Raw genomic sequence first — 19769 nt, 5'->3', positions numbered from 1 at the left:
CTGACTCCCAGCGCCGGGGCGGGTCTTGCTCGTGAGGCTTCCGACGTGGGGCCTCGGCCCGCTCTCCTTCTGCACGGGTCTCCGCCCCGGCCCGCCGGTCTTCTGCCTGCTCCACTCGCTGCTTTAGCTGGGATATTTCTTGCTGGACCAGCAGTAGCGCATTGGTCAACTCCTTGATGCAATTCTCCAGTGGGTTTAGGGGTGGGTTGGGGGTGCGGGAGTCTGGGTGTGTCGGTTGGAGGGACACAGAGCAGGAGCCAAACTCCTCGTCCTGATCCTTGGCCAATGCCTTCTCCAGCACCTCGTGGAACAGAAGGCGGGGGTCCCCTTCGATCTTGTCTTGGAAATGGTGGCGTAGGGGCCTACTCTTCAGACCCGCCACGAATAGGTCTCGTAAGACCAAGTCTGGGTTTCCGGCCAACCAGTCTGCGTCCTGCCGAGCCCGTATCCGATCTGCGCAACTTTGGAGGGCGTTGGCAAATTGGGAGATCGACTCGTCCTCGCGCTGGATCCGAGCGAACAGCCGTTTCCGGAGGTTGGTCGGTGTGGACCGGTCTCCGTAAGTGGCCTTCAAGATTTTGAACACCCCCTGGAGGTCCTTCCTCTGCCCGAGAGGGCGGTTGATGACAGATTTTTTTGCTTCCCCCAGGATGACCTGCAGCACCAAGTCTACCTGTACCGGCGCGGGGAGGTGATACAGACGGATCACCGACTCCACCTGGTCCATCCAGTCGTCCAGTTCCATGTTCTGTCCATCGTACTTCTGGATGAGTTGGACAGCGGCTCCGATGGCCGGGGTAATCCGCCGGTCAAAAGTCGGGTCTGTCGTCTCGGATGGTGGTCCCGCGGAGGTATAGGCGGTGGTAGGGTCCGTCATCTTCGTGGGGGTCCTCCGGCTGGCGTCAAGCGATCCTGCCGACTACGCCAAATGTAAGAGGGGCAAGGGGTGGACTGCTGTGTGCGCCTGCTGCCGTGCAGGTGTGGCGGGGCACTTACCTCTCTCACCCCGTGGCTCTCACCTTCAGGACACCTTGGTTTCTCCCACAGACGGTCCTGGGCCTTTCCGGTTTGACACAGCCGGGGACGGTCTAACCTGTAAGATAGGTCGGACACGCTGAACCTATGGGCCAACTGACTGACAGGGGTGCGGGGACTAGAGGATGGTCATCATTGGCACTTGTGGCCTCAGACTGGTTTGCACCCGCATGCCAGGCACATGGGTGCAACCCGAACGGAAACGCCCGAAAAGGGAAAAGGGGAGAGGGGACGACACACAAACAATGATTCGACACACAAACACAGAATGCGCTCACCGGGTATGCCCCTTGTCTCTTTGCTGGGCGAGTAGTCCTGGTCTCTGCTCCTATAAGAGAGCACGGCTGCCTGGCGCCGCACTAGAACAATACCTGCAGCCTAACACCGCACGGTGATGGTGCAGTGGATATGCGGTAACCTAGCACAGGTACAGTGGTCTCGGCCTAGCGCCGCACGGTGGTGGTACAGTGGGTTCACAACAACCTAACACAATGGTACAGTGGTCTCGGCCTAGCGCCGCACGGTGGTGGTACACAACAACCTAACACAATGGTACAGTGGTCTCGGCCTAGCGCCGCACGGTGGTGGTACAGTGGGTACTCACCAACCTAAAACACAGGGGTACAGTGGTCTCGGCCTAGCGCCACACGGTGGGGGTACAGTGGGTACACAACAACCTAACACAATGGTACAGTGGTCTCGGCCTAGCGCCGCACGGTGGTGGTACACAACAACCTAACACAATGGTACAGTGGTCTCGGCCTAGCGCCGCACGGTGGTGGTACAGTGGGTACTCACCAACCTAAAACACAGGGGTACAGTGGTCTCGGCCTAGCGCCACACGGTGGGGGTACAGTGGGTACACAACAACCTAACACAATGGTACAGCGGTCTCGGCCTAGCGCCGCACGGTGGTGGTACACAACAACCTAACACAATGGTACAGTGGTCTCGGCCTAGCGCCGCACGGTGGTGGTACAGTGGGTTCACAATAACCTAACACAGGGGTACAATGGCCTCGGCCTAGTGCCGCACAGTGGTGGTACAGTGGGTTCACAATAACCTAACACAGGGGTACAATGGCCTAATACCAAGATACAAGGGCCTCACTGAGGGCTTACCTGAACTGCCAACTCGCGTTCGGTACTCCCTCCAGCGACGATCCGCCTGCTCCGATGACTCCTCCGCTCTACTTCTCCTGCCCGCAGGCGGGTATTTGAAATACCCCGCCGCGCGGGCTCCTGGGCTGGATGACGCGGCGGGCCCTCATTGGCCCGCCGCGCCGCCGGGTGATGACGCGCCCCAACACGTGGGCGCGTCCGGCAATGCGGGGTCCGGTCCTTGCCGGCGTCATGGCCGTGCCGCGTCGCCGGGTGATGACGCGCCACAACACGTGGGCGCGTCCGGCGACGCGGGGTCCGGTCCGTACCGGCGCCTTCGTGGGAGGGGGGGCGCGCGGCCCTGGACCTCCCACACACGCACCGACTGCTTCTCTCCCTTGCTTTCCCCTCTTTTTCTCTTTTCCTTTTTCCCACCCTTCCCCAATACTCTGTTTAATTTTTCTTGTTGAAAATACAGCTTATTATTTGTTGTCATACTATCTAACTCTGCCAAAATATCTACATATTTCTTTGCTGTTAACTATATATTATTATTGTATTTTTCCTCTCTTATATTGTTCATCCTATTTTGAACTGTTTATCTGTATATTACATATAATTGAAAAATTTCAATAAATACATAAAAAAAAAAAAAAAGAAAAAGTGGAGATCTTGCCTATAGCAACCAATCAGATACTGGCTATTATCTTCTAGAAGGTGCTAGATAAATGATAAGTAGACTCTGATTGGTTGCTATGGGCAACATCCCCACTTTTAAAAACCTGCACTTTAGTAAATATAAGCCGGGTATTCATTTACATTTGGCCTACAGCCTTTTTAACTGAAGTCTATACGTGTTTCTTGTAATTTTCTTACTCCTCAAGAATGTTTCATATAACTCCTGAAAGAATAGAGATATCAGGGCTGTCTTCCTCCTAAGTTGCCTTATATTAATTTTATTTCTTACAAATAAATGTGTGAGTTATTTGTGCCTACATGAAGAAAAAGACCTAGAAGCTAAAATATAATTTTCTATAGTAAGAGTCCAGTGTTGCCAGAGACTATGAACTGAAGACAAGCAGATGCAGTTGCTGCACCCTCTGCAATTACTCACTGTATGCATCCAAACACCAAGGAAAACAAAACTGGGTCAGGCCACTGCGGAGTCATGAGAAGGGGGGGGATGTCGAAATTTCAGAACGTCCACATTATATGCCTGCTGAATTCACCATATTGACATCTACATTAATACACTAAGCGAGAGCACTCATGAGCTGTATAACCACAAAAACGCTGGGCTTGATTCAGAGATGTACGCTAACCCAATGGTTAGTGCACATCTCCGATTGTAAGTGGTTTGCGCTTGTGCAGGACCCGAACGAGTCCTGCGATACCGCACGGAATTCCCCCAAGCCTCTGCCTGATTGACAGGCAGAAGTGTGGGGATGGCCTGCGTTCCCGGGAATGGGGGCGTGTCGCCGTTTCCTGGGAGTGCTGAGGCCAGGGTCTGCGTCCATGGACTTCCTGGTCTCGCAAGCCGCCAGGACCCGGTCAAGCTGTGATAAGCTTCAGCTACCACAACCTAGCCAAAGGTACAACCATTGTGACTGATGGTCACGATTGTTCCAATGGTGATCCCAGGCTGCAACATCAGTCACAGCCTGGGATCGCAGATGCAGCAAGGAGGTGTTTGTTTCCTAAAGACACCTCCTGCTGCATTTGCATTTGAGATGGACAGAAATGCACAGCCGCTTGTGTGCGACTCTGCAGTTCCACCCATCTCTGAATCAGACCCTCTATGCGCATAAAATGTTGGCACCAGGAGGAAGTTCAGAAATCACCACTATGACTCTTAAGTCCTGCTTTCTTTCTGTTCAGGAAAGTGCCAGGGCTACAGGTTTGGCAATTTCTGTTATGATTGCAATAGTGCTAATAATGGGGAGCAGTGGCAAATGCAGGATTTTTAGCGGGGGGTTTCTATATGATGGCTGTACGTTTTATGATGATTCTACATGATGGCTGTACGTTTTATGATGATCTAAATAAAATCAATATTTTATGAACATTTCTTGAAGCCTGGTGAGTGCACCCTCATTTTTTGGAGATTGTCGTTTGGCAAGGTTTTTATCTTGCTTGGGATAGCTACCCCAGCATTGTATTTTAGTAAGATGTGAGTGTGGACATTATGTGTTTTTTTTATAACTACAAATATATATATATATATATATACACACACATATACCTTGTTTGTGTGTAGACAGTGTATATACTGTATATATACCATGTTTGTGTGTGTAGATTATATATGTGTATATATATATATATATATACACATATATAATGTGTGAGACATACTCAGCAAACATACAGTACACACACACACACACAGCATTCAGCACATACACACATAGCATTCAAACAGCATACATACACACATTGAAGCATGCACACGCAGCATACTTACTAAGTACAAACACAGACACACACATAACATACTAATAGCAGCTTTTCCTACTGCTAGCTGCGGACGTCCCCCTAGGTGCCGGGCTGCTGGGCGGCAGTGATCCTCCCTCAGGCTCTCCCGCGCTCACTCTGGGAGGACGGAGTTTGTCTCCGTCTCTGGAAATAAAGTGACCCATCAGGGGGGGTTTCTGGGGGCTTAGAACCCCCCCCTGCGTGCGCTACTGGGGAGGCCTCCTTGTATTGTGACTTCCTATGGGGAGTCTAAAGCTAGGAACACATTATACGATGTGCGATGGTTCAATGTGTCTATATTCAATGTGTTTTCCAAGGGAGGATTCTGGGCAGTGTAGCAATAATAAGGGTATCTCTACAATGACCATGACAATAGGGCCCTAGAGGGTAAAACAATGGGGGTATAATCATGTGCAGAAACAGGAGGCGATTTATGGTAGGTATCCAAAATTTGTTTAAACATCAAAGTCTGACTGTTCATGATTCCTACACCGGCAGCAGTTGCTTGTGCGCTTCTCCTGTCTGACCGATTATTCAAAATTAAATTTGAAAAAATTTAATATTTGTTTGAGCTCTAAATGTAAGCACAAAATAATATGTGCAGCCACATAAAGCAGTAAAACAGGGCTGGTTAAGCTGGATATAAAACAGCGATTTTTTTAAACGTTTTGCCTGATTCCGACGGACCTGAACAACAAATTGTCAAAATAGTTGCGTGTACCCACTATGTCGGGCTGTGCACCAATTTCAATTTCAAACAGCCTGTGAGATGACAGTTGGGAGCTGATTGGCTAGCACCTTATCACTTTCTTATCACTTTTCACTCTGTCTCCTAACACTGCTTAGTAAATAGACCCCTTAGTTTAGAAATCATACAGACCATTATGGAAGTCCATGGAATTTATTCATGCATTTAAATACATCAGACATGTAATAAGTATTGATATATGTTATTTTGTTCTCTGCTTATTAAACTAAATAAACTTGGCTAACTAACTTGTTTGAGGTAATACCATAAAATTACATTACTACCAATAATATATACAATAAACTACTGCAAGCACAGGCTTTTATGATTTAAAGTACTATAAACCCAGCATATAAGATAAACCTATAGAGATACAGATACAATCCTCTGCATATAACTGTAGAATACAAAAATAGTAAACAAAAAGTTATTAAATGCTATGATAAGTTTATATTAAAATGTAATATGGCATGACATCCTAACCAAATGTAATATGGTGTGACATGCTAGCCAAAGAGGTCACAGTGCAATGTGTCATCATAAGAATATATTATGCAGGTATGTTACATTCTGACTGCTATTACAGCATACAATATGTTTATTTACTCTATTTCTAACAAAACATAGAAATAAATGTAACTCTAGGGATACTCTGTCACCTGCCCCTCTGACCCTATGTGAAATCATGCATCTCAGACACCACATGTAGCAATCACAGAGCAGCAGGGGAGACATGTCAGATTCTGTACTGTTGCAGAAGCTACAGTGTGGGGTCCTGTTTGAAGCTGGGGGAGACTGACTGGGGGAGGTCCCTGTTAGAAGGAGCATCCTCCCAGATACAGACGTCTTACAGAGTGATAAGCAGAGTGAGCAGAACAGCACTGGGAAGGAGTTGCAGTTACCTGTGAGCATGGCTGGAGTGTTATTCAATGGTAATTTGGTACTTTTGCTGGTATACAACATAGTAGTTCTTGCTGCAGGCAGGCGAGTGGAAAAGAAGGATGGAGGGGACATTGATAAGAAGATAATGTTGGCCAGATGCACATCACGCTGTCTAACCCTGCACATCACCAAGCTCTCTGCCACTTTCAGAAGTCTACAGGTAATTGGCTCAGCTGCTAGCTTCCATTACTGTCATAGAAAACAAGATATCCTCTACATGTATCCTTATATATTGTTGAGTGTAATAATTAAAATGATGAAAGAATACATAAGATTAATATAAATAGATACAACAGTTTTGATAGTACAAAATGTACAAGCAATTCAACATAGTTTTGGCTAAAAAATGTACAGAACTACAAAAAATAACAATGAAAAAATGTAAAACACACACACATAAAAAAAAACATGGATGGGGATGCAGCAATGCGTTAGCAGACAGGCAACCCCAGGAGCAAGGTTCAATCTGTGCCCCAGAATATGTGCTGCATATGTCCCAATATGTTACAGGTGGAAATGCTTCAAATATGTTTAATATATGCCTTTAGTTAGTGAAACAAAGTAACTGAAATTCAAAACCAAACATTTCATCATGATTCTGATTTTATTAAACACAACATCTTAACATAAGCTTTTATGTGGGCAGGTCTGTCACAAAACTGATAATGTTTGAAACCACTGCCCTAGTAGGAGCTAGTAGAGGCGTTTAATCACAGATATATACATACTAGAGGACAAAAAGAAACGCTTAGAGATGAAAGAGCTACATGGTGTTTTAGATTAATATATGGAGAAGTAAAAAGTATGCCCAAATTAACATTAACATGTTTTTGCATTTAAAGCCATAAATGGATAAGACTGCTAAATTGTTTAACTTGGCTTTCTTTATGGGATGTAGCTATAGTGCAGTTCCTTGGTTTGAGGGCCTCATTAGGCTAATATGTGACCCACACCTTCAAAGTATTAGTCGGTTTGAAATTAAAGTAAAAACATAGATGGACAGGCTTCTTACCTAGTTACCAGTACTACCCAACAATAATGCATTAACCTGTAGATTTCATAGACAATCGCATTGATACTGTGGGCTCTATTTATTAACATTATTTTTACTAAAATAAAGTGAAAAAGGGTGTTTTCACACCCTTTTCACATTATTTTAGTTTCACCTGTATTTATTACAGGGCAATTGGAGTAGAATTAGTAAAATTCTACTCCAACCCCCAGTATCACTTATTTTTAGTAAAGCAGATCGCATTTCCCATAATTGTAATGGGAAATGTGATCTGTGTGCAAGTTACTAAAAATAAATTGTAAAAAAATACCGGGGGAAGCCCTGTGATAATAACGCCACCTGGAGGTGGCGTTATCCAGGGTCTCCCCCGGTTACCGGGCTCCCACTCTGCTCTAACGGGGAGAGCAGAGGCGGGAGCCGGTACCAGTAATCAGCTATGTGGTCTAAGTAGACCGCAAGCTGATTGCTGTAAAAAAGAGAAAAAAAAAATTAAACATTTTTTTTTCACTTACCTGAATCCAGGGACCGGTGATCGGGGCTCCGGTGATGGCTCCTCTCCGGTCAGCTGGTCTCCCACAGTGCACTGGGGCCCGGTCATCAGGTGATCGGGCCCCAGTGCAGTATGGGATATCACCTGATCGGGAAGCCCGGAGAAGACCACCGGAGGCCAGGAGGATGCAGGTAAGTGTAATGAAGGGAGGGGGGGTCGCGGGGGTCCGTGATCGCGGGGGGCGGGGCTTAGCGCGGGGGGCGGGGCTTAGCGTCTGTGGGGGGGTAGTAGCGGTGGTCGGTCGGCGCATGCGCGTGCTCTTAGTCGCGGTATTTTTTTCGAAAATACCGCGACTAGAGTGCGGATGGGATCCGCAGGGACAGAGCTTTATCGCAAGCTCTGTCCCTGCAAGGGATTTATAGTAAATCCCTGTGATATTACCTGAATTCGCAATGCGAATTCACTCGGTAATATCACACTACAATCCGCATTCAATATGCGGATTGTAGTAAATAGAGCCCTGTGTGCCATAACAGGCTAAAATTATAGCAGGAGTGAATTGTATGTGTCTGACTTTATATATGTAACAAGTGGGGTGCTTTAGTGACTAAGGGGTATATTTACTAAAGTGCTGGTTTTTAGTAGTGAAGATGTTGCCCATAGCAACCAATCAGATTCTAGCTATTATCTTTTAGAAGGTGTTAGATAAATGTTAAGTAGAATCTGATTGGTTGCTATGGGAAACATCTCCACTTCTAAAAATCCAACCCTAAGGGTTCAGTCACATGGATCACAGGTTATCTGTCTATCACTGGTATAGTTCATCCAATAATGGGACAGTCAGGAGATATGGAAATACAAGGCAATCAAGCCAGAGTTTTGATTCTACATTATTTTATGTAGGGCATTTATCCTTATTGCATCACATTTCCAGGTCAAGTACATTATGCATTTCTTCTTTAATCCTATGTAGAATGATGATATTTTGACATGGTGTGGGAATAAGCGGCGATGCTCACAGGTAAGTACCAATTAATGTTATCTGGTAAAACTCTATAGTCTGGTTATTGGCAGGAGTTGTGAAGATCAGTGTTTTCAAAAGATAGAATGCTAGAAGAGCATTTTGTCAGGACACATGTTTCAGCTTAGCTTCATTAAATAATGAACCTATTTATATTGAACCAGGAATGCTACAGTAGTAGTAAATTAAAACTCTGCACCATGCATGACTAGCATTCATAAACACATCACAGTAATATGTTAACTGAATTACCATCATATACAGGTCAGACTTGTAAACCTGCTTGCATGTAAAAATTATTGTGACTCCTGTACCAATTAAATCACCATTGGATAGAGAAGTTTTCTCATATAGCTACTCTGTTTGATCTGAAAATAATTGTGTAATATTAAAATAAATGAAACTAAGTATATAGATATATTATCTATCTATCTATCTATCTATCACTACAACATAATGCCATACATTTTGCATTACATGGTCCTGCATTAGGAAATGGTCCTCAAGACTTTGACAGCTTTCATGGTAATGTTGTTTGGGTTATTGAAGTTGCCCGAATGAGCCATTATCAGTTTGTAGTAATGTACAATCTGGTACAAGCATCACTGCAGTATTGATCAAATAAAGAGAAACCCCTGGAAATACTTACTTGTCATCGCTTCCTCTCCTAAAATAAGATGAATGCTGATTGATGCTGTTCAGAGTGTAGGCAGAATGAGGTATGACTAGATGCACTTATGTATAAAAATAGTGGACACATCTACTTTTAATCCCTAAATCACATTTTGTTGTGTGGATAATTGTCCTTATATGCATTCTGTGATGAAAGTTGGAGCATTAAAAGAGTGTGTTGTTATCAGAAATAACTCATGATACACAGAATTTTACTGTTTATTTTCTTAAACAAAGAGGCTCACAGAATATGTTAACTATCTCGGTTCTGCCTCTTTTATCTTCGGTGGTCTACAATAGAGTAACAGCAGCATTTCTCAGACCTCCAAGGGCAGTATAAGGGTTATCACAACAAACCAAACCTAGGATACCTGCCATGATGCCTATGCAGTTATGTGTGAGAAGACATTATAGTGGTGGGAAGACCTGGATAAACTATTTTAGGCCTCAAACAGAAGATAATAGGATTAGTCTGTGAATGTTAGAAGACGGTGTCATCTGAGGAAATGTTTTTAAAGTTATGAGATGTTTACTTACATTTCCTTACTATTAAATAAGATGTGCAGATAAATTATATTTACATACTATGCATGCTATGATAAAATTACTCATATAAATTATTAGCTATGGTGATGTCACAGCATATGTTGTTTTTGTGATGACAGTGAGTCTCACTGCAGAATGTAGTTTTTCATTTCATTAGTACTATAAATATTGTTTCAGTGTTTACAACCATGCATGGGGAATTTGGACTCCAAGCCAAAACAGTGTCATAGGAAATGTGAGGTAATATTTTATTTATTTTCCTCTCTGTGACTGTAAATTTAAATCATTAAACATGTTCATTTTATGCTGCCATATTTGTGTAAAAGCCCCTTTGAAGTCTCTAATCGATGCCTATGCTTAGGAGCAATAAAAAACACTTTTAGAAAATACAGGCACTTTATGGAGATCATCATGGTGGTCTGAGTCAGCTAAAAGCCTGATACTAGAATTGAGAAGTGGTCGCCCCATGGCAGGGAAATTCTGGGAGTACTAAATTAAAAAACAAATCTTAATTTGTATTCTATAAGAATTGAAATTCTGGGAGTACCAAATTAAGATATTAATCAGAATCTGTATTCTATAAGAATGATGTTAAATATACTTAATATGTCATTAAACACACAAACTTGTGATACTGTGAATCCTTGGCACACTGAGCGTGCAAGCACAAATCATTGAAAGCTTTTTGATCTGCTATTATAAACTCAGATGAAAAGACAAGTTAAGGATTAAAATTTATATTATACCAATATGATCCACAGATAGTTTCTGTAAGATTGTTTATCTGATTGCATTCCTCTAACATATCTACTAAATTTGCTACAACAACTGAAATAAAGCCATGTTTTGTACCGAGAGCCATGGTGTTGATTAAAGGACAACTCTATTCATAGAAATGTAATTTTGGGGATGGGTACGGGATGCCGGCGTTTGGGATCCCGGCGGTCAGAATCCAGATGCCGGCATCCTGACAGGGTTAGAATACACCTTGTCGGTCAGTATCCTTACCCTCCCCCTCTCCCTACCCTCCCTCACTCCCCAGTGTCTGTCCCTGACCTCCCCTGAGTGCCTAAACCTAACCCTCCCCCCAATCCTGCTACTTACCTTCGGGATGCCGGTGCCACAATTCTGACAGGTGTCGGGATTCCGGCGCCAGCATTCTGACCGCCAGAATCCCCACCAGCATTTTAACCGCAGGTCCACATCCCATCACGTTGGTATAGCATGCAAGCAGTTAGGATATGAAACCTTGTATGGGTAATTTGTTGGGTACTTCAGGGTCCCTGATGCCAATACCATTCACATCTGTGGCATGTTGATGTCCCACACCAATGAAATTCCAAATGTCCACCTTCTTGTACAAAATAACTATGTCTAACTAAAAAAAAAGATTGTTGCTGGTTTTTGTTTTTAAAATATATCCCAACTTTCTGTTTTTTTCAATATATATATAGGTGTTTATTCACATCACTGCCTGGTTTTGCATTAGTTTCCATAGGTTACTGTTTACCTTTTTCCCAGGAGTTTGGAATAATCCAGCTACAGCCCCATAACTATCACCATAATCTCCAGTTCCAGAGCTATTAGTGGTATATTTACTAAACAGTGGGTTTTTAGAAGTAGAGATGATGCCCATAGCAACCAATCAGATTCTACTTAACATTTATCTAGCACCTTCTAGAAGATAATAGCTAGAATCTGATTTGTAGCTATGGGCAACATCTCCACTTCTAAAAACCCGCACCTTAGTAAATATACCTCTTAGGGTGCAATTGAATTGTGTGGGCTGTGATTAATGAGCGCCCAGTTTTGCATATCAGTTTTTCTGGGTGCTCATTAATTATTACTCTCTTCATGCCCTATTAGACTGGGTTTAGCTGTGTAAAACGGCTAAATCCATCCAAAATCCTGGTTAGGGCGCCCTTACTGTTCAAGCGTGCCCTGAAGGTGCAAGCAGAAATACCGGCACCAGCGCCTATCACCCTAAGACGGAGCAACAATTGAATTGCTCCGTCGGGTGCATTAAGAAAATAGCCGACAGCTAAACAATTAAATCTCCCTCTTAGAGTCAAAAATAATGTAACTGTCAAATAGCCTATAATAAAGAGGTATTCAAATAATTTAGATGGGGGTTGCAGGGAGTTCCTCAACATGCCTGCAGTTATCTCTGGAACAAATAACAGACACAAAGATATGGGGCCAAATGTAATAGGGTGAGAGTTTAGCAGTAAACTCTGACACTTTTTAAACTCAGCTAATGTAAAAGAGTCCGAGAACATGAAAACTTGCATGTTTGTAGACTAAAAAAAACTCTCACAATTTAAACCTTTATTCAGATGTTTTCCAAATTTGAAGATAAAACTCGACCAATGTGAGAGTTTACTGCTAAACTCTCACATTTTCTAAACTGTCACCCTATTACATGTGGCCCATATAGTTAAACACATTGGTCCAAATGTAAAAGGGTGAGAGTTTAGAAAATGTGAGAGTTTTCTCACACTTTTTTACTCACCCAATGTAACAGTCAGAGAACATACAAACTCCCATATTTTCAGGCTCAAACAAAATCTCACGATTTAAACTCTCATCCAGATGTTTTCCCATTTTGAAGATACAACTCGATCAATGTAATAGTGTGAGGGTTTACTGCTAATCTCGCATATTTCCTAAACTCTCACCCTATTACACTTGGCCCATTTAGTGTTTAGACAATATATTGCGAAAGTTAGGTTTTTTTATTTAAAAAGATACAGTAATCGTGTATGAGAGGCATAGCTATTATTTGTAACAGAACAGTATGCATCTCCTTTAATAAAGTGATTTTTTTTTCTTAAGCAAGTTAGCTATATATAATAATTTTCAAGTACAGTGTACTAATAACCCAGCAGAGTTCCATTTAAACTCAGCAATTTGGAAAGTATGGTATGAAAACAAAGTACATATTTGTAAATACAGGTTGAGTCTCCAATATCCAAAATGCTTGGGACCAGGGGTATTTTGGATAACGGAATTTTCCGTATTTTGGAATATTTGAGTACCATAATGAAATATCTTGGGAAAAGGACCCCAATATACACACAGAATGAATTTATGTATTATATACACCTTATACACTTAGCCTGCAGGTCATTTTATACAATATATTCAATAATTTTGTGGTTCAAACAAAGTTTGTGTACAGAAATTAAATTCATTTATGTTTCATATACACCTTATACACACAGCCTGAAGGTAATGGTATACAATATTGTTAATAATTTGTGCCTTAGACAAAGTTTGTGTGCATTAAACCATCAAAAATCAAAGGTTTCATTATCTCAGTCATGCCAAAAAATTTCCGTATTTCGGAATATTCCGTATTTCAGAATATTTGGATATGGGAGACTCAACCTGTAGTTGTTATACACACTGAACCATTTATTAAGAACTTGGTTACACTGACAATAGTTTATCTCCCTCTAATCAATTTATTTCTGACAGATGTAAATATGGCTTGCAGGGTACTGCTTGGTTGTGGAACAAATCTCAATAAATTATACTGTAACTTTAATTTCCTTATCACTCAGTTTAGAGGAATTTTGCTACAAAGATTGCAAATGGACAAATCTAAAAAATGTATAAAATTTTAGGTAGCAAACTCCATCCTTTTGAAATCAAGCCCAGTTGATGGACCATTACACATGCACCATGTTCTTTAATATGTGATACTATATCGTGATCTTAGTTTTGTTTCATTGCTTTACTTAGAACCACCATGAGTGTGTGACCAGCTGTGAGTTCCTGAGATCCCTGCAGGTGACGAGGCAGGGGCAGTGCCCTCCGCCTCATAGAGCATCTGGGTTTGCAGCTGCCTGTGTGCTGAGCTGCAGTGCAGACAGAGAATGTCCTGGCAAAAAGAAGTGCTGTGCCAATGGATGTGGTTTCACCTGCCAGATGCCAGTTAATATGTTTAAAGGTAATCTTTGTATAACTTAATTTTGTTATCGTAAAATCTATAAAACATCTAGTAAAGGCAATACACACATAAAAGTGAAAAATCTGTATTACAAAGTTTTCATAAAGTTGGCAACACTGGCAGCAATACTGGAAGAAATACAGTATTAGGCAATTGCTCTAATAAGTAACATTGTAAGGCATGCTGGTTACTGTAGTTGGTAGATGACCACTAACGAGCCCCAATGAAAGAGCAAGAGACCCACTTGCTTGTCCAGAGAACTGAATGGCCTGGTCTTGCTATTTTGGCCACCTACATGTGTTGGCAAATTCCACATTGAACGTGTCCGCAGGAGTGGGAGTCTCGATCCATGTGATCATGGGGTCTACTTAAAGAACTGTTTAATATGATCACTAAAAATCTTGCAGCTTCTTGCAGCATTTTCTGCAAAAATATTGTTGCTATTTATATTGTTTACAATGTCTGGACAGACCAGGTGCTAACAGTCTGTTCCAGCGTGTTCATTATGTGGCTTATTTATCAATTATCAGGTTTTAGACCAGTTATAATTGTAATTTCTTATCGCTGCTACAGATGTGTCCTCATATATCTAGTCTTCATTAAACAGCCCTTCTAGTGGCGCCATGCCATGGTGTGACTTGGTAGCGCTGAGCGTCTTTTTGTGCAACATTATACCTTCAAATGCGTCTTCACACATAGATGCGAATAGGTAGCACAAACAGCTACTGCTGATTAAAATTATATGCAGCATGTAGCGTTTTGTATGCAGATACACCTGCAGTCGTATACAGAATATAGGCATGGTGCATATCATTTTAATCAGCAGAAGCTGCGTGTGCTACCTATTCGCATCAATGTGTGAATAAGATGCATTTGAAGGTAAAAAGTTGCACGAAAAGAAGCTCAGCGCTACCGAGTCACACAGAGCTCCCGCGTTATCAGGGTTGTCTTAACAGCAGTGTGGGCCCTGGGCAAAGCAATGCACTGGGGCCCCTACCCACCCATTCACGGGAAAAAAATTTATATGGTCAATAAAATTAAGCTCTCCTGCAAGCCCATCAGACCTCCGACACATGCAGAGAGACTCTGTCTGACTGTCTGAAGCCGGCGGATGAAATGAAACTGGGACTGAGGTGAGTGCTTGTCACAGAGGGGGATGGGGATGGGGAGGTTAGATCAGAATACAGTGCACCGGCGGCCGGCTTATAAAAATATCACAAATTTACCAACTGGCCGCGGCTGCAGGGAGGCGGGTTGGTGGGCCCCTACAAATTTCGGGCCCTTGGGCAACTGCCCAACAAGCCCAATGGAAGAGATGGCGCTGTGCGTTATGTGTAGCGCACAAAGGATAGATGTATGTGGACACATCTGTATTCATGGCAATAAGAAATTATATACAGCCCGAATATATCAAAACTCACACACAGTGACCGGGCCATTTTGTGTAAATTAGCTCATAGGCTACAGCGGCTAATGCCATCTTCAAATGCCGTTACCTGCCGGGACCAAACTCCACATTCTGGAGCTTGGCAAAACTGACAGCTTCACAGCCCCATAGAAACCTAGATGGCATGCGGCTGCTGTCGGCAATTGAGAGACCGAGGTAGATATGGAGATATCTGCTATATTCCCTCCAAGGTATATTGGGGTGATACTTAATAAATTGTAGGTATCCCCCGAAAACGGATGTTTTCAGGGGATATGCTGTAAATATTGAATGACAAATAGGGTACTATCACTGAAGATCTGACATCTTTCGCATTTGCGAAACACATTAACATTACTGCGCAGGTGCCAGTGTCATGGCTGTGCAGTGCGGCCCAGCAGACTCGCATCTTCTAGACATCAAATGCAGATCTGAGATGCATGAGTCAAGATACTAGAGTATCATGGAAGAAAGCAGTAAGAGATCATTCTCTTCCCTGCTTCTCTCCGCAGCAACGATGGGTGAGTACACATAATGCCATCTGCAGATGACGTTAAGTGTTAACAATAGTGTTGCAATTCGATACTATTGGTTATTTTTTAAATTGCGGAAGCGCCAAGACTCCTAGTGTTCATTTTAGCATCCTGCACCTGTCACAACCCGTGCAGTTCTTCTTTTCCACCTGGTGTGTCACTCTCTGCTCTGGTGCTTCTAGCACACTCAACTGATGCAGCAAACTGCTGAGATACAGACCAGAGTGTGCTAGAAGCAACAGAGCAGAGAGCAACACCCCAGGCAGGATAGAGGAACTACACGGGTTGTGACAGGTGCACGGTGCTAAAATTAACAATATGGACTCCATTATCACATATGGGGCTAGTACTTCCAATCTGTGTAATGTGAAACAGCTGTGAAATTACATCTCACCGCTGCTTCTTCACCTTTTGTATAAACTGAATCCTTTTCTCCTGCTAACATCATCCGGTGTGTACGCACTATCGCATGCTCTTGTGCTTCTTTCATCACATCAGATCTGAAGATATGGTTAACAATTTTGTTCAAATCGTCTAGTGTATACACCCTACTGGACAACCAGGCGATATGTTAACATTATATCTTAACAACCGAACAACGCAAGATTTATCCTTCATTCGTTTGAAAGATTGAACAGTGTGTATACTCTGTATCATTTGTTCAAGGTCCAAGGGAAATCGGGACAATCATCGCGTCATTTGCACATCGTCTAGTATGTACCCAGCTTTAGTCATACAGTATCTCCAATTTATAAAAAAAATGACCTGCGAACATTTTAATTTCTGTTGCCTAAAACCGGACAAACAGTATGCATTTATCTGCCCAAGCCACCGATTATTTGTGGATTGGGTCAATAATTGCATAGTGGATGGCCGCAATCGATCAGCAATGATCGGGCAGTCGTGCATGAGAAATCTTCCAACATGCCCGACTGATCTGATCATTGGTCTGCACATCTGGCAGATAATACCGCCCGATATTTCCCCTTTTCCTTCACACAGGGGAGGAATAGATATCTAGTAATAATAACGATAATAATAATAATAATAATAATAATAATAATAACAATAATTAAAAATGTATAGGGGTCAATCCAATTAAGTGCAAATTGCGAGTAGCGAGTTTGTTTCATGAAACTTGCAGACTTTGCACGAATGCGTGCTCCCGAGAATTCTCCATTCCAATTAAAAATACCTATTCGCGGAACTCGCAGCGAAGGTTTGCGAATTGACTGCCAATGCGATGTAAGAGAAGTGCATGAAAAAGTGGGGAGACCATCCTGGAACCCCCAAAATTGATCATTTTTGTTATCAGGACCATATAGAAGGCTGTTTGTGGGCATTAGGAAAGTACTGGAGGTTTTTAAATGGTGTCAAATGGATGATTTGTGCTTTTTTTAAAATAATGCAAAAAAATTATAAAGCAAACTTTTTTCGTTTAATCTCAAACAAATGAAACGAGAAATGCAAACAAAGTAGGAAAAAAAGGTGATTTTGGGGTACTTTGAGGGCTCTTTTAATTAAAAAAAAAAAAAAAAAAAGTATAAAAACAATTATTTTTCAATTAAAAAAATATTGCAGTTAAATGTGCGGTGTCTAAACTAATGAAAAAGTTGATTTTGGGGTAATTTGAGGACAATTGTTTTTTACACGAATGGGAAATATGCGAATTCAGTCTGACTGGTTCAGTGTGAGTTGCTAATTGGATTGCAAAATTAATTTGCTATGTGAATTCAAAGAGAAAATAGCAACTCGCACCTTGCACCTCACAATTCTCACCTAACTGGATTGACCCCATAGTGTGTAACTAGTGAATAAGACAGCCTTTAAGGGATTTTGTGGGTCCTCCAGGGGCATATTTAGGATTGTTATTGGCGATTTCACTTTTTAAAATGTTGATGTTGGCAGACTAGCTAATTTTTTTTACATAGCTTATCCCTATACAGCAAACAGTAAAATATAAATCTTGGGTGGAATTTTTTTTTATAGGTATATGGATAGCAATTCACAATTTTTAGCGTTATTTCTTTCTTATTATTTTTAACTCACCAGCTATAAACAATTCTTAAAAGCACCCATTGGTGTATTTTTATTTTTTGCAAAACTTATATTGAAATGATTAAAAGAAATCTATTATCTTAGTTTTATTGCAATGAAGATAATCATCATATTAAGACAACATCTCTCCTTGCAGGAGTCCCATTGAAACCTCACAGTGAATTAATATATAATGAACATACAAACAGAAGTGTCGAGATAATTTGGAAATCTAGATTCAACATTTCAGCGGAGCCAGTTTTGTATATTCTCCAAAGACGATGGAATTATGGTATTCAGCCGAATGAAGATCAGTCCACACCTTGGCAGACAATAGCTGTGGTTAGTACAGATGGCAGAAAACTGAATTTGTTTTAGGAGATATGAAACATACTTGAATAGCTTTGATAATTAAAGACTTTATTATGGCACAGCAAATATGCCATTGCAACCAATTAGATGTTTGCTTTTATTTTCTAAGCTGTTGTACAAAAATGACAGCTAGACAGCTAAGACCAGCAAGTGACAATACAGTATTTCCATGCACTGCTTTTCATAAATATAACTGGGATGCAGTTCATTTACCGGCATCCGGAATGCCGGACGTCAGAATCCTGACGCTGGAAGCCCAACTCTGTACTAAGAAAGGCGTCTAAATACTGACGCCTATCTTTAGCCAGATGGTGAAATCCCGGCATCCTGTTAGCTATTAGCCGCAGGGGAGGAGGGTTAGTTTTAGGCACCTCCAGGGGGGACTTAGGGTAAGGCACCCCCTGGGAAGGGTTAGGCCATGGGGAGGGGGGGGGTTAGGGTTAGGTGCCACCATGGGAAGATTAGGGTTAGCCCCCTCCCCGGGACAGTTAGGTTTAAGGTGCGGGAAGGGGGGGTTACAGTTAGGAATCACCAGGGGGAGGTTAGGGTTAGGCACTACTGGGGGGAGGATAGGGTTAGGCACCACTAAGGGAGGGTTAGGGTTAGGGGGGGAAAGGGGACGGTTAGGGTACTTACAAAGCCGGGATCCTGATGGTTCCGGCTTCCATCGTCGATATTTAGTCCGTCAGCAATACATCCGTCGGCATTACATACCGATTCCATGTAACCAATAGTATTTAGCAATATGAATTTTTTCAGTGTAACCATAATAACATAATAATAATAATCAAGATTGTTTTGCAGTATACAGAAGTGAGTTTAACCCATAAGACACAATTAAATTTTGGGGGAAATTTTATATATTATTAATTTATTCACATATAATAAAATGTAACCTCGGCTCAAATAGAGCTGAATTATTTTCATGCACTTATTTTATAGATAGGATGAGTGGGTGGGTGAGAACCAAAGAAAGCTATGCTGGCAGCAGGTCAGGGGCATGAGGCAGCACAGAAAGAGAGCCATGCAATGCATTAGATGTAAATTTGGGCATGACCAGATATGCAACCCTGTACATAGGATCTGAGCCTCCAAGTATTTCAGAACAGCAAATGTAGTGGTGCTGATATAGAATTGGACGAAAGCTGATTTTTTTTCCTTGCAAACTGCGCTCTTTAGCACTGCACATGCACATAACAATTTCTTACACATCCATCCATATGTAAACTCTGTTGTATTTTGTGCTTATGACTATTTACACTTAGAGGGACCAAACGGGTGATGGGAGACAAAATGGGGAATGGGAGGGGGCGTGTAAGTGTTGGTCAAGTCCAGTATGTTCAAGCAAATTTGACTTATGTAAAGTGACATATGCTCCTGTCAGGTGATCGAGTCCTGGTGCAAA

General features: G+C 42.2%; 2 protein-coding genes across 2 annotated transcripts in view; one reads left to right on the top strand and one right to left on the bottom strand.

Moving 5' to 3' along the window:
* The window catches only part of LOC148508320 (uncharacterized), a 174922-nt gene that overhangs the window by 95281 nt on the left and 59872 nt on the right, over nucleotides 1-19769 (bottom strand). The gene's annotated exons all lie outside the window — the stretch shown is intronic.
* The window catches only part of LOC148508321 (anosmin-1-like), a 59861-nt gene continuing 46316 nt past the window's right edge, over nucleotides 6225-19769 (top strand). The window contains exons 1-5 of the mRNA XM_088444854.1: nucleotides 6225-6460; nucleotides 8776-8823; nucleotides 10219-10281; nucleotides 13789-13996; nucleotides 18150-18334. Of these exons, the coding sequence (XP_088300980.1) occupies nucleotides 6269-6460; nucleotides 8776-8823; nucleotides 10219-10281; nucleotides 13789-13996; nucleotides 18150-18334 (696 nt within the window). The 5' untranslated portion in view covers nucleotides 6225-6268. The remainder of the gene's footprint in view (nucleotides 6461-8775; nucleotides 8824-10218; nucleotides 10282-13788; nucleotides 13997-18149; nucleotides 18335-19769) is intronic.

Source organism: Taudactylus pleione, unplaced genomic scaffold (genome assembly GCF_031769625.1).
Source record: "Taudactylus pleione unplaced genomic scaffold, aTauple2 ptg000372l, whole genome shotgun sequence".
Classification (NCBI taxonomy): Eukaryota; Metazoa; Chordata; class Amphibia; order Anura; family Myobatrachidae; genus Taudactylus; species Taudactylus pleione.
The sequence above is the reverse complement of the archived record's forward strand: the minus strand, read 5'-3'. Positions and strand labels throughout refer to the sequence as shown.